The following is a 15,799-nucleotide window of genomic DNA, read 5'->3' as shown; positions in this document are numbered from 1 at the left end:
GCTGTTGGCTTTTGTCTTGATAATGAAATACATACACACATGCTCTGAATGGATCATGACAGTGGAGTGAACTTCATTACTCCACAGAGAGGTGAAGGAATATTGGCTCGCTTGTATGGTGTTCATCATGTGGACACCATTGCTCATGGCAACGAGAGTTTGTGGAGAATGACATTATTAATTTGGAGTTTTGCCTGGCAGCCATCTCTATTGTTAGTGCAGAGCAAATAATGTGATGATCTTGAAGGACTGTCAGGGATACATACATGGATCCTGTGCTCACATCTACTGTGAAATTTCAGAGTTGTTCAATTTACTGAAACAAAAATAGCAAGATTTTTTTCATTGTCTCCTAATTTTCTTCTTAGTCATCACTTCAGATGGCACCTGTCTGTAATTAGAGTCTGTCCTACAGGGTGTGTCTTTGAAAACCCCAAACAGGGGGTGCATCTCCTGCATCCATTTCTCTCTGATTTATTAAATCTCCCAGAAAGTGGAATCAAGTCTCAAGGTGAATCCCTCCCGTGTGATGCAGGAAGAGGAAGGTTGCTTTGTTTGTTGCTTCTGCACTGGGATTTGGAGTATGCTGAGTTTTCTCCTTGGAAAACACAGGTGTATAAACCACTCCTAGATTAATGGCAAGGTATCTAAAGGGTATTGGTACAGACAGGGTGATGTATGGAGGAAGAAAACTGCTAATGCAGAGCATGCTGTGTCAGATTTGCTTGAAGCTGTTCTTCCTGCTCTGGAAAGAGAAGCAATGAAGACAAAATGCTGACCTCTGTGAAGCTCATTCCTCTTCTCAGAAAATGTACTTAGTCTTTCTTTCTTGCTATTATTCTTTGTCAAGAAATTGTACCTTCCAGGTAGAGCAGATTTCAGCCTCCAGGAATAGTTGCACCAGCGAGTGATTGAAAGATATTGTCAGGAATCCACTTCACCTAAGCCCAAAACGCTGTTTAGTTGTGACCATTTCACTTTTCTGCCTCTGTGGAGAGATTAAGCCTCATCACTAATAAAAAAACTAAGTTATGAATGGAGTTCTTTTAGTAATACTTGAAAGCAGATTTTTTTCCCTTTGGCTTGTTTGCTTTCCCACTTGCTCCTAATATTAATTGTTAATGGAATAACATCCTGTGTAATTACAATGGAAGCGTGGTTCTGCTTTTAAGTGTAGTTATGAGGAGAAAATATTCATAGTGTTCTGTTTCACTTTATCTTCATTTATAAGTGTAGCATTTAGAAGAATAGCATCCTACGTACAGCCTCAGAATTAAAGCTTTAAATGCAACTCTGTCAATGCTAATGATTTCAATCTTTGACCTGCAGTTCTGTGTTTCATAATGTACTTATTTGTGTTTTGCAATTTGTATTTTAATTGCCTGTGGAAGAAGGTTCATGCATAACATTCTTCCTTTAAATCTTTCATTAGGTTTTTTTTTCTTCTTGTCAGCAGAACATGGCTGAATGTTGCAGCAGCTGCTTTACAGCCATAACTCTCCAGTCTTACTGCTGGTAATGACAGCCAACAATTTACTGTGTGTATTAAGTTAGGTTCTGTGTTGTTGTACAGCTGAAGTTTTTAGGAAAATATTTTCCCAAATGTAGGACACCAAATGTCAGACTGGCCTAATTACTGTTCTTTTCTACACTTTCTATGGGCTTTCTTCTCTTCTGCTAGCTGGAGATGAGTGGTTTGAAAATGTTTTCTCTAGCAAAACATTCAGATGTATTATCTTGGTCTTTATGGTATCATAGTTCTCCTTTCTGGTTAGCTGTTAGTGAGGGATTGCTTTTGTTTACAAAAGTAAGTGTCAGGAGTGAGACCTGCTGGTGAGATCCATGCTCCTCAGTTCACACCAGCTGCAGAGAGAAGCGTCCCCTGAGAGTTTTTCAGGGAACCTGGCAAAAAAAATTTCCTAGGCAGGGAGCTGGGGAATGAGCTGTAGGACAGGATTGAAGCCAAGAATTCAGGAGACTCAGATCAAGAGATCAAAAAGAAAGAAGTTTATAGTGACAGTGTAGACAGTATAGATTTCTGTCCTTTGGAGGTGTGCAGATTTTATTCAGTTAGCATAACTGTGCTGACCCGGCCACCAGATAACAGATGATGATCTCAAAGATTAAAGGTGGATTACTGCAGCATGAACAAAGGTGATGTAAGTATTGTGAGGCTGAAGTAGTGTCCCATGGTGACAAGTTTTTGGACAGATGGAGCAATTTTTCTCTTTGGGGGAAGCAGGTCTGAGGCCTGAAGCCCATCTGTGTGCTGGCAGCAAGTCGGGGTCGGCAGCAGCACCTGAGCCTGTCACTGAGATTGGATTCATGACCCCAGGGACAGCCTCCACCTTTGAGGCCGAGAAAGTGGGGAAAAGTGAGGACTCAAGGCCTTAAAGTGGACCCTGAGTCATCTTTGATTCTGCCTTTGAATTATTTCTCAGAGGAGCTAAGAAACCCATTGGATGAGAAGCACTGAGCACACTTTGTGTAGTCTGTAAAATGATAACAGTATTACCAATTCCTCCTATGAATAACATCTACTTAATGCAACTATCTGTCAGTAATGATCTAGATGATTCACAGCCCATTTTTTTGAGGTGGTGGATGTGGTCAGTGGTGGAGATCAAGTGAAATTACAGTTCCAGTGGGGTCAGTAGCTGCTATTTCTAACAAAGATTTTTCTGATTGTTTGTGATTAAGGATTTGCTTTTTCCGTTGTGTTTTTTGTGTTGGTTTTTGATGGGTTTGTGGATGGTTCTTTTGTAGCCTCTTAACAATAAAGCCTGTCTAGATTAGATTAGCTGGGTTGGTTAGAGCACATTGCTAATAATGGCAAGGTTGTGGGTTTGATCCCTGTACAGGCCATTTACCTGTGGATCCCTTTCAACCCAGAAGATTCTGTGATCTTCTCACCACTTAGAAGAGTTCTTATTACTGTTCAGCTTACCTTCCTGCCAGTTCAGGATTTGATACACCTTTCCTTGTGCTTTCAAATGTAATTCTGAAGTGATAGAACTGTCTCTAACACATGTTTTAAAATTATTTGGGCATCGATTGCCCAAATCAATTTCTCCAAATCTTTAGATGTTTCTTAAGATAGCCATAACCTTTTTTTTTTTCATATATTATTAGTCTAGATAAATGCAAAAGATTTTTTTTTTTCCTGGAAGCAGGTTTTCTGGAGACAGGTGTCTTGGGGTTTGAGGTAATGCAGTTACATTGCTTATATGTTTTTTTTTTCAGTTCTTTTTTTTTTCTTGAGTATTTTCCTTATAGACATCTACAGGTTAGGGCGACCCCTCTTGATCCATGTGCTGTTACATGGCAGGCAGTGGGACAGTGCTGGCGCAAGAGTATCTGGGCTGTGTGAGCATCTGGATCCAGGAGGGAAAAAGCTTGCCAGGCAGCTGCAGTCTCTGTTGGTGAGTCACCTAAAAGCCAGCAATGGACCCAGTCCAGCCTGAGGCCATATCATCTCCTGTTAAACTGCTTTTGAATTGCTCCCAAAGGTGCTAGCTGTTCTTAGAAATGTATCCTATACAGCTAGAAGAGGATTTTAGTGTGCAACCTCCTTGAGAGAAGGAGGTTGGTTGTCTCACTTGCACTGTGTAGTAATTCTGGTTCCCAACTCTGAGATCAGTGTGGTTTGCTCAGCAGTTTCCACTATGGCCTGTGCAAATTAGCAGAGCTCCGTGGCAAACTGATTAGCTGTATTTGCCTTCAAAGTCAGGTGCAGAGTTCACATACTTTACTTAATTTCACTGCAATTGATAATAAACCAGGAAGGTTCATTTCTCTGGTTTTCCACAGCCTGTCCATTTTTACAACATCAAATTAAAAGAAGATGCTATCATGGGATAATCAAGTGCTCAACCTCATCAGTTTTCAGCTCCTTCGTGCTCCATTGAGAAGTACTTTCCAGTGTTTTTCCTGTCACTTCTGTACTTGAAAAGCTGCTTTCAGTGCTTCACAGATTCCACAAGAAAATATTCTTGTGCCTCTTGTGCAGACTGGTAGAAATCTAATGCCTGGCTCCCTATTACCCTCCATAACAGGGTAACGCAGCAAATTACAGAGCTTTAATGAATGGCAATGATGCACCTAAGAAACATTTCCAGGATCCCTGAATACCTTTGGCTGCATTATTAGCCTCTTCAGGCATTTTTTTTTGCCTTCTTGAAAGGCAAAAAATTCATTAAATCTTTGACCACTGGCAAATGGATGAGTTGCTTCGTGTAGCAATGGCACAGTTACAAAAGCTGTGCCAAGCTCCAGCCTTCCCCCCTGTCAACATGGAATCTTTTCAGGCTTCTGCATTAATCCCCAAAGACAGACATAAGTGAAATATTAAAATTACCTTTTGTCCCTGCTTCCCTGCTTGTGTTTGAAGCAGTGTTTGCACATAAGGGTGGAGTGGGGGCACTTGCTGACAGTACTGTGGAAGAACTGATCAAAGGAATAACATTCATCCACATCCTCAGCTCCATGGCAGATCACAGCCATATCATTAACTGTGTGTCTCATCTGGTTAGCCTAGTGTGAGAGCTCTGTCTGCTTGAGGCAGTCACCAGGGGCAGTCTGTGGGACCCTGAAGAAAAGCTAATTCCATCAGGATGCTAGGCAGCAGTGTTTTTAAAGACTTTGCTGAAAAATCAGGAGAAGGTTATTGTAACTATACTTCCACTTATTCAAAATCTTTGCAACTCAGAAATGTTCTGGAGATGACCTTCACTAACTATTCAGTCTGATCTGGTGTGTGAACAATGGCAGGAACAGAAAAGAAAAACCACTGAAACTCCAGGTGCCATTTCCTTGCAGTGCTTTAATTCTTACCCTTCTTATTTGCCCACCTGAATCAATTTTGTGTTACACAAAGAAAGCCAGAGCCTGAAATACTGCAGGACATCCAGAACAAGTAAAAGCTTCTCTTTTGTGTGGAGTTTATGGTGGTGATTGCAATTCAGCAGCCTTGTTGGTCTTTTTTCCAAGTCTCCAACTGCTACAAGTGTGCACATGGTGCTGTACAGTAGCATGTAATGTATTTATCAGAAAGGTTTCTTTTCCTCACTGGTCATTCTTAAAACCACCCAAGCTGCTGGGTGTACACCTTATGTGCAAAGCTATTTTGGGTGAGCTCTCATGTCTTTAAATCTACTTTAATCTGCAATAAGTACATAATATGTTAGAGTTCTGAAAAACATAGGGCTGTAGTAATCCAAATAACTTAGTCAAAATCATCTGTAACTTTTAACAGCAGACTCCTAACTGATTGGATTTGTAATCTAGAAATCTGCCTTGGGAGGAAAAAGTCTGAATTAAAGGACTATTTTGAAAATAGACTATTTTGACTATTTTTGAAAAAGAACCAATTTTCAGCCCAGTGGTTATGTTTCAAAAGGAAACATTTATTATCTTTAATGAAATTGAAAATTTCTCCTTGAGTTTAAACTTTGGTTATGATGCTATACGGGGCTTAATTAAGTCAATAAAGCAAAAGTAAGCCCTGGAAGATAATTTTCTGGTTTATATCTTTCTGTCTAAGGAGGGGAAGAAAACATTGGATAGCAATTCTCTTCAGATACTGCCCCCATATGTTCTGAGAGAATTTCCTCGCAGATAGTGATGGGATTTAATGAACTGTTGTTATTCATAGGAACATAGAATCAAAGCTCAGCAAAAGCCAGGAAACCTGAAGTTCCTCTTTTAGGGACGGTTGATACTATTTTACCTCCAATCTATCTTCATTTCCACATCTAATTTCAAAGATTATATTTTCAAGGGACAACTGTGAATGCAGATAATATCCATCAATTTGAAAAGGTGCTAAACTGACAGAGCTGATTCAAATTGTGTTTAGAGGTTGTTTTTGTTTTCTCTAGCAGTTCTTCCTACTGATAAATTGGAGGGTTTTTTGCTGCTGTGTCCAAGGTCCATCCCTGCTCATGACATGAATGTGGCTCAGCTGAGGGGCTGCTCTCAGCTCTGCTCTCTTGCTTTTGCAGCCCTCAGGCCTCAATCTTGTGAGACTGCTTGTGTATTAGATTTGTCTCTTTAGCATGACTTCCAGCTGTTCATTTACTCCTTGGTTTTATCCTTCTGAACACCATTGCCTGCGGGACATTTCCAGAAGCTTTCATTTACTTTTACCTTCAGGATGCTCATTTGTGCTGACCCACCTGCTTAGTTTGAGTGCTGTAGATCTCCTCTAACTATAATTCAGACAGATTTCTCTTGGATTATGAGAGGTAATTATGGGAAGGAGAAGCCTTTCCTTCAGAGTCTTCAGTCTCTACCCAGCTCATCTCTTTCTCATTAATTTTCTAAATATGAGAGAAAAGGGCCTCATCACCCACATAAGGACTCGTTGCTTTTATACAATATAATTTTTTTTAATGAAGTTTAGCAATGTAGTAAGAAAAACAAGAATCTGTGATGAAATTACAGTGGAAACTTCTGTAAACTGAAAGTCAAGCACTTTTAGAAGTTCCTTTGTAGCTGACTCTCCACAGCTTTCTGGCTCACCATTTGAAGAAAGGGATTTTATCTTAATATTTCCCAAACAAAAATGGAGTTTAAAAATTGAATGTGATTATAGAGAGACTTGGAAATTGAATTTAATACAACTTGGCTGCTACCTGTTGCAGCACAATGATCATATGAACGGGTAGTTTACATTTATCTAGGGTAAATGTTGTTCAGAAAATGGGACACTTGAGTTAAAAAAGAAAGAGTAACTGCCGTAGGCTAATGTAACAGAGACCGATTTTACTTTCTGAATGTTGATAATTTTATAAACATTTAAATGGGTCATGTTTTTAGAAGGGATAAAAGATAAAACAATGCCTTACAGAAATATTAAATGTAAAAGAGTTGGTGCATTTGAAAATACATTTTAATACATTTTCATTGTATTTGCTTAGAGAATTAAGTATATAAAATATTCCACTTTTTTTTTACTTCTTGAGAAATTCACAAAGCCTTATCAATATTCATTCAGCTAATTTGACATCTTTTACTATGCACAGTATAGAAACTGTCTTTAGGTGGAACAACCACTAAATTTTTATTTTTGTAATTTACTTTCTTAAACCTACATCGCATCCGTGCCATCTGATCAACTCCTCTTAATTTCAGTTTGGTTTACTCCTGCATTCACTTCCTCCAAGTAGCCAAGTCTGTCACTAACATTACACATACATAAATTTTAATTTTCAGGATTTTCAAACTTTTGTTTAGGATTAGTGTCAGCTTCTGCTATTTGCTTTGAGAAGCTTTGATACAGTGTCAGGACTCACTGCAGACAGAACCTGGGGCAGTCACCAGTGAAACAAGGTAACTGAATTTATTCCCCTTCCTGGAGTGCCTTCATTGGCATCACTGAGGTGAAGGGACGCTTCTTGCTTAACAAGACATTGAAATTCATTATTAAAGATGCAGAAGCCTAGCTCAAAGCTGCATTCAGTAGGTCACCAGTCATTTCTGGAGCTGTCACTGTGCCAGCAGCACCATGGCCCCTTTCCTCCTTTTCCATTACATCCCTGATACCACGAGGTCAGTAGAACCTGATTTCTGTTGTGGGCTTTTTGCCTTGGTTTTGTATAATGTGCCTGTGGGTTTGGCACTGAAGGTCAGTTTGCCTGATGTGTCCTGCACGAGATGTGTCCTGTCCTGGACTCCTCACTCCAGCATTCATCCATCTCTGTTCAGTAGTTCAGCACGGAGCCTTTTAAATCAGTCTGGGTTATACAGAGGGGTGCAGAGTGCAATATGTGCCATTCCTTGGATTCAATTACAATGGCCAAATTGCAGCTGTTTCGGGCAGGTGCTTCCTATCAGTGTACCTATTGTGCACGTCATCCAGCACAAGTGCTTTCCCATTTTCATTTCCCTCATTTTCGTTCTGCAGGCTGTCAGAGCTTCTCTTCCCTTCTCACAAATCCTTTAGTTCCGCTGTGTGTATCACTCTTGCAGTGTAATGATTCCAAGCCCTGCTATGCAGTTTGCTTCTTTGTAACACACCATATTTGTTTCTATTGCAAGTCTGAACTTCCCATTCCTTTGAAGTTCATGTCATTTTTCCCTTACCTTGAAAATTCATAGGTGAAATTATCTCCTTCCTTCCTCTGCATGTTAATTGCAAGCAGTTATAAAAATTTTTGCTGTCTACAGTTTGAGCTACTGCTACAGTTCCTTTAGTGCTGTTTTTTGTTTGTAATGTATCTTTTCCTATTAAGTATTTGCCTGCCTTTTTCTCAGTCTGTATTTTTTTGCAAAGCAAGTTTTGTGGGGTTTTACGCTCTAACTGAATCGAATTCTTTTTCTTTTCAGCATAGCAATCTTTGACCAGTTGGGCCATTTTTCAATCAGCTAGCTTTTACTTCCAATATTGTTCTTTCATGTATGTTCAGTGAGTCTGTGCAGTAGTTCTCAGGTGGAAGGATTTTTAGAAATATTTTTAAGTTTAGCAACTTTACCCTTCCAGCTTTTGTGATGTTTTAGGAGCCTTTGTCCTTTTAATGTTTTGACCGTAAGAACTTTACAGCTTTCCACTGTAATTACTCACATAATATTATGCTATAATAGCTCAAGTCTGATTGTTTAAGCATCTGAGTAGGACATTTCATGAAAAAATTACTCCTACAAACATAGCTTTGTACTTGACATTTCTACACAGAAGCCACTAAACAAGAGATTAATTCTTCTCCTTTGGGCTCAGTGCAGTTCTTTTATCTGTGTAAGTGATCCTATTGATACATAAGGACTTTTCATATCACCCATGATTGCAAGACTGGACTCTTGCCTTCATATTTTGGAGACAATTTAAGGCCTGTTCAGCAGTAGCTGCTTGTGGCATGGAGTGGAATTCATGCTGTGCCAAGCACTCAGTTTCACACAGCTTATTACTAATTCCACTCTAATGAAAACCAAAAGGCCATCCTGCTTTTCCTCTTCATTGCTCTTCCTACAAAACAACAAATGTCAGAACATCTTGTGGAATAGGAATTAATGGGGCAACATTACATTCAATTTCTTCACTTTTTTTTTTAAGGAATTGCAAAAATTATGGGTTTGCTACGGTCCCAGTCATTAGGTGGTTTTGTTAATTGCAATAAATGTTCTGAACTTTCAAGTCTGAAGAACAAGGGGTTTCGTTACTCAGGATTTATCACTGGAAAAATCTATCTATTCAAATATAATTTGTAAGTACTTGCCAATTATTTTGGATTTTTAAGTCTCTAATTTTTTTATCTTCCATCTGATTTACCTGCGGCAATTGCCTTTTTTATAGGCCATTCACTCTACTGAGGGAAATGCTTAGGAAAGATATTGTATCTATGAGAAGCAGAGAAATCTTGCATTTTCCCAGTGATTTCTGGGACTACATTTCCTCTGTCAGTAGCAATTTAGTTATAAGCATTCTCGTTGTAAGTCCTTTATAAAAGGACATTATGTTTCGATCATTTAATACCTGAAGTCAAAAAGGACATTAGATTTACTTTGGTAGGAATTGAAAATGTATTGTAGTAGTCAGAATCCTCAGGGGAAGGTTTCTAATAAAATCTCTGTTTAATTTATTCATATGTGGAAATACAGTCAATATTGAAATATGAAATGTCAATAAAAGTAAAAAAGTATTAGCATTCAGTGTATGTTACACTGCACAGCCTTGCCAGTTTGGATTTTTTTTCGCAAAGCATTGTTTCTCAAAGTTTCTATGTGCTTTTAAAAAAGTAATCTCTAAAGGAAAATGAAATTAGTCTGTAAGAGTCATGAAAATGGGTAGTTTAATCTTTTTTGAAGCTACCATATAGAAGCGAAAGGAAAATTATCCATAATGTTTCTCATCACCATGAATGCAAATGAGGGGATAATTTTCTAACATTCATGTGTGGGATTCACTGGCTGCCTGATGGTGGCAGAGACCACTCAGCTGTTTGCTTGCTATTTTATTGTCTCTACTGCCTTAGATAAAAGACAGCAGCCTAAAAAAGTGTTAAGGCAGAGAAAATATGGCAGAATATTCCATTAACGTGATGTCCTCTTCAGTAAACTTCTAACTTATGCATGGATTCCTGAAATATTTACCAGTTTCAAGTTCACTGCCAAATCCTAAACCAGTGGCAAAGGGAGAAGTTTTTATTTTCTAGTCAGGGCTTCCGGGATGATACCATCTGCTCCCATAGCTCCAAAGAAGCCACCAGCAGTAATTCAAAACAAAATGCCCCAGGATGGAATAATTTTCCCTTGGGGCTTTATTGCTACAAGAGACAGGGCACAGGACGCAGTTTCACGTTGGTTCTCTGCTAAGGAAACATTGCCTGGAAGCCATCCAGGTCTCCCGTGGCTTTGTCTTTTCTTCTCTCTCTGACCAGCTATCAGTATGAATATGTTCCTCCTGGCCTCTTGCTGTAAAACTCATTAGGCTAGTGTTGATCTGCATTGATGGAATTGCATAGTTGGATTGGACTTTCTCAAGCGTGTTGTTTCCCTCCTGTTCTGCGTAGATGTCCTTGTATTCCCCTTCCACTATAACTTCAAGGAATAAGTTGAAGAGCAACATTGTAATTCTGAAAGCTGTCACTGTATCTACTGCATTAGAAAGGTGGACTTCTTGATACTGAAAGAAAATAAAAAGAGAAAATGCTTGTTTTCCAGTACAAAATTCCTGTATATAAATTTGCAATATGTTTTTGTCGTTATTCTCTAACAATAACTTTAAATATCTCATTTGTTTTCTATATTGTCTGTGGAAAAGACTGAGTCAATTTAAGAAAATGTCACATAATTATTAATGGAATAAATGGAAACATGGGAAGCATAGCAAATTATTTGCCTATAAGTCACATTACCACTGTGAGATACATTTGAGGAGCTCTAAATGTTTAGGAAAGCAGATGTTTAACTCCCAACAGCTTCTCTTCAGCCATCCTCTTTCACCTTTCTGCCTTTCTCTAGCCAGCACATATGAGGCTGAAATTAATTGAAAACTTTTGCTCACTTTCAAATGCACATTACTTCACATGGAGTACTGAGACTCATTAACTACTTTGGCAGTTTTCCAGAGTCCCTTTCTTTCTCTGTTACTTATCAATAAACAGAACTTTTGTGGAGGCTATTAGTTTTTTGGGCTTGGTTTTGTTGGGATTTTTTTTTTAAAAGGAGTTTGTGCATGACTGTCTGCCATTCTCTAGATCTACCACATTGCCTGTTTCTCATCTAGAGCCCCTCCTTGGATGAATAAAGGTAAATATTGTTTGGTTGCACTACTATCATATACGTTTATCTATGCCTTTCATAGCTTCACAATTCAAACAAACATTCCTAGAAACACACCCAGAGGGCGCACACACACACACACACACACACACACACACGGGCCAAACATCTTCATTATTGTTTGTGTTGCTTTATTCATCCTTCAGGTCTCCTGTAATGGCTGGAGGTCTGTTTGCCGTTAACCGGAAATGGTTTTGGGAGCTGGGAGGCTATGATCCAGGATTAGAAATATGGGGAGGAGAGCAGTATGAAATCTCCTTTAAGGTAAGTCATCAAGCCACTTTATAGAATACTTCCTTGCTGGTGTTGTCACGATGCTTTCATTCATCTGGGCTTCTGTCTTTTTTAACTAAAATTAACTTACTACAATACTTCTTTTCATTAGGAATTTTCACAGTGCCATAAGCAAATGCTCCAGAAGCCATATAAAAATCACACTGAGTGCAGCTCCCTCTGAAAACACGGTAGCTTACCACTGTCAAAGAATGAAGTTCCACCTTTTCCCTTTTATCAAGTCTTCTCCACTTACCTTTGCTCAGATGCTGTGTTTGTGCTCAAGTGTTGAGCTCAGTTCAACAAGCCAACAGAGAACTAATCCAGCAGAAAAGGAAATGCAATAGTTTTTCTGTCCAGATCAACAAGTTTAATCATCTCTGGGGATAGGGTCCCCTGTAGTCAGCTCAAGAAAAAGGATAGAAATAGAGAAAGTCACAGGAAGAAAGGCTTCTTTCAATAGCAGTGGATCACTAGAGCAGCTCAGCTGCCATGAGCTGTTATCTGCAGGCCAGCTGTTCCAAAGGAAACTTTTTTAAATTGCATTTAAATTATTGTAATGGTATATGGGTCATTCAAGTGCTCAGGTTATGTACAACCAGCCATGTTATAGTATACCTTCATATCCTGTATGTGGACATGTGTATTGAAATCTGTTACTCGGTATTTACATGTAGAGCTGAAAGTCTTGTTACTTTCTACATGTAAGACAGGAATTTTTATTAGTTTACTGAGGACTAACATGTCTAATTTTGAGTTTATTTTCCAGTATACCCAAGGACATAAAAATTTTACCTCATAGTCTCTACATGCAAAGTTTTGCAAGGGCTTGATAGAATTTCCTGTCTTAGATTATTTGAGTCAAGTGTGTTAGGATGGAGCTTGAAACTGAAATTGCAATTCAAATTTACCTCCAGGATCTTTCCAGCCTACTTCCAAACTCTGTCAGTGTAAAGCTCTTTAAATAAATATAACATGTCAGCCATGACTAATATCAGATATCTTGCAGCTGAGTTTCAGCTGCAATTAAAACAATGCTGAGGCCATTCTGTTGGCTGAAATGTACAGTGTCACCCAGCGCTGGTTTTCCAGCCTCTCTTTACAGGAGTTCCAAGAACTGCAAAATGTTTTGCATTAACTGGCTTACTCTCATGTTTCTCCAAATCATTTTTATACTTCAGGAAAATAAAACAGGAAGGCAGGGGAAACTCAATAGCTAGACTGTATGTTTAGAATATATTGACTTACCTTCTGTCCATTGAGATTGTTTCAGAGGCAAATATAAGTAGTTACTTGTAGCTGTCACAATGGACTCTGACAGGTCACCCATGATTTTATTATCCTATTTCAAATATTCCTTTTATTCATCATCGCAAAGAATATACTTGTTGTTCTCTCCAGACTTTGTATAGAAACCATGGTAACACAACTGGAAATTGAGATACCAGACCGTCCCAGTGTGTTTTGTTCAAGGGATAGATTTTTTTTTTTGGAGGCAGCTGTGACACACTGGGTCTCATTTCAGTCATATCTCTGGATCTGTCTCAGTATATAATAACCTTAGGGTCCTTGTCCTTTCTTACTAGCGTTAAAAAAAGAAAAAAATTGTCTTTAGAAATTACTTCCAAGTAGGAGTAAATTCTTATTGGAAGAATTTAAGAGATGTAAAATAAAAAAAAAATGTTGTTTGGTTTGGAATAACAAAAAATTGGAAAAAATCACAGAGGTAAAAGAGACAAAGAGAAAGAACTGAGCTTTTTTATGTCAGAATCACCACAATCGGCTTGGGAAAGGTTTCTGCTTCAGCAGATTCTACTGTAGCTATAGATTGAGTTATCTTAAAACTTATTAAATGAGGACAAGTTGGCCAGACAGTTCAATTTACCAGATCTGTTGAGAAAACTTGGTAAGATAGTGGACTTCCAAATTGTTCCAAAGTCAGTGAAAGTCAGTGAAAAAGCTGAATAACCAGACTGGTCCAGCTGCCTTGGCTTCACTTGAGTGAATCTAGAGATGACAATTTACTCTTTCTTAGAGCATCCACATCTGTGGCCTGTGGAAGCATTGCTGGACAGGTGCTGTGTATTGATGCCACATCTTACTTTAATTTGCTTGGCAAATAATTATTTGGAGTACTGTGGATGGTGACACAGCCACAGAATATCTCAAAATATGACCTCTTCATTAAATAGTTTCTTAGATTAAATTTTATATAAGGAAGTATTCAGGATTTTAATTTTTGGCAACATCAGGGTCCTTTTTTTTTTCATTCAAAAGGTGTATGACATCTTGCTGACAGTACTCTTCGGTGCGTGCTAGACTTGTGAAAGCTGCAAAGCACTGGAGCTCACCTGATTAATAGCATCTCTTCACAATAACAAGGAAAGCCACTATTTGGGAAATCCTAGATTTAAAACTATTAGATTTAAATCTATTTACTACAGTTTAGGTAGTAATCACCACAATACAGAGTATCAAACATACTAATCTCCTGTGTTTCCTGAAGACCCTTGGTGGTTGACCTTGGCTGTTTGCCAGGTGCCCAGCAAAGCTGCTCTAACCCCCCCTCCTCATGTGACTAGGGAAAGGGAATATAACAAAAGGCTCCTGGATCAAGATAAGGAGAGGGAGAGATCACTCACCAGTTACCATCATGGGCAAAGGTGATCTGAACTGGGGAAAAAACATTTTATTACTGATCAAATCAGAGTAGGGCAATGAGAAATAAATGCAAATTTTAAAACACTTTCCCCCACCCTACCCTTCTTCTCAGCTTCCCTCCCAATTTTCTCCTCCTCCTCTCTCTCAGGGGAACAGAAAATGGGGACTACAGTCAGTTCATCATGTGTTGTTTCTGCTGCTCCTTCCTCCTCAGGGAGAGGAGTCCTCACAATCTTAACCTGCTCCAGCATGAGGTCCCCCAGGGGCAGCAAGTCCTCTGTGATCTCTGCTCCACCATGAACCTTTCAGGGTTTGCAGGGGCACAACTGTCTCACCATGGTGCTCACCACAGGCTGCAAGGGAATCTCTGCTCCAGCACCTGGGGCACCTCCTCCCCCTCCTTCTTCCCTGACTTTGATGTCTGCAGAGCTGGTGCCCTCAGGGATTGTCACTGCTCTCTCTGGCTAAAGTTGCACAGTAACTTTTCCCTATTCTTAAATCTGGTATGCCAGAGGCACCGCTGCCATTGCTGGTGGCCTTGGACCGGGACATGTCCGTCCTGGAGCCAGCTGGCATTGGCCCTGTTGAACCTGAGGGAAGCTTCTGGCAGCTTCTCTCAGAAGCCACCTCTATTGCCACCCTCCTACCAAAACCTGGACGTGAAAACCTAGTGCAATCCTTTGCACTAGACATTCCTTAGGCATCGTAAATCATACCTTAACAAAAATGCTAATGCTGGTTCCCTCTTCTCTTGAAGATAGTCATCTGTATCTACAATTGTTTTATCTTTATCCATCCAATACATTTTTTTAAATTCTCTTCATCCCTGTTTTCCAAAACACACCTCCAAGTTCATTAATCCCTTTCATTATCATCAGAATCACTATTAATTCCCTCCACAGCTGTCAATCTTGGCAGCAGATAGGGAGTGGAGGAGCATTACCACTTATTAGTGCAGTTGTAATCTATATGAAGGACTGGCAAATGTGGAATATTGCCAGTTTTCTCTGAATTTTAGAGGTGCTGGTGAGTATTGTTGAAATACCCACAGTCATCAGTTCCCAGTTTACATGGTACAGTTTTAATATTTCCTGACAGGAAATCCCACTTCACCTCCAGTAAATGGTTTTGCAATTTTCAGACCCATTGACTGTAGATTTGCTGTCAGTGATCCTATTTTTCAATTTTTCTTTCATTTAGAGGAACATTCTCACTGTGTGTAAAAGTTCACAGGAAAATATTGTTCTTTCTCCTTTTCTACAACTGCCAAATCTGTTCTTTTGGCTTATATTTCAAGAAGAGTGAAAAAATCCCATAAAATTTTTATATTCCTATTTTCTACAACTTTTTCAGCCCCACTGTTGTAATACATTTCTCCTGTTTGTAGTCCATCCCTCTTGCACAATATGAAGAGCACCAAGTTGTTGCTTTTGCATGCAATACTTTATATTCCTCTTCCACCAGTTTACAGTTTGTATTTTCCCTTCATTTCAATATCTCTCACTGTTTTCTGTCTTGTTACTGACTCTCAGCAGCAGTATATTTCTCAGTAAGTTTTGAAGCCTAATGCAAAGTCCATTCAGTACCC

General features: G+C 39.1%; 1 protein-coding gene across 2 annotated transcripts in view; it reads left to right on the top strand.

Moving 5' to 3' along the window:
• GALNTL6 (polypeptide N-acetylgalactosaminyltransferase like 6) overlaps positions 1 to 15,799 on the top strand; it is a 427,406-nt gene that overhangs the window by 377,825 nt on the left and 33,782 nt on the right. For both annotated transcript variants that reach the window (XM_064710656.1, XM_064710658.1), the window contains exon 7: positions 11,424 to 11,541. In XM_064710656.1, coding sequence (XP_064566726.1) covers positions 11,424 to 11,541 — 118 coding nt within the window. The remainder of the gene's footprint in view (positions 1 to 11,423; positions 11,542 to 15,799) is intronic.

The sequence above is a fragment of the Zonotrichia leucophrys genome, chromosome 4 (genome assembly GCF_028769735.1).
Source record: "Zonotrichia leucophrys gambelii isolate GWCS_2022_RI chromosome 4, RI_Zleu_2.0, whole genome shotgun sequence".
Classification (NCBI taxonomy): Eukaryota; Metazoa; Chordata; class Aves; order Passeriformes; family Passerellidae; genus Zonotrichia; species Zonotrichia leucophrys.
Note: the sequence above shows the minus strand (reverse complement) of the source record. Positions and strands in the feature narration are given on the sequence as shown.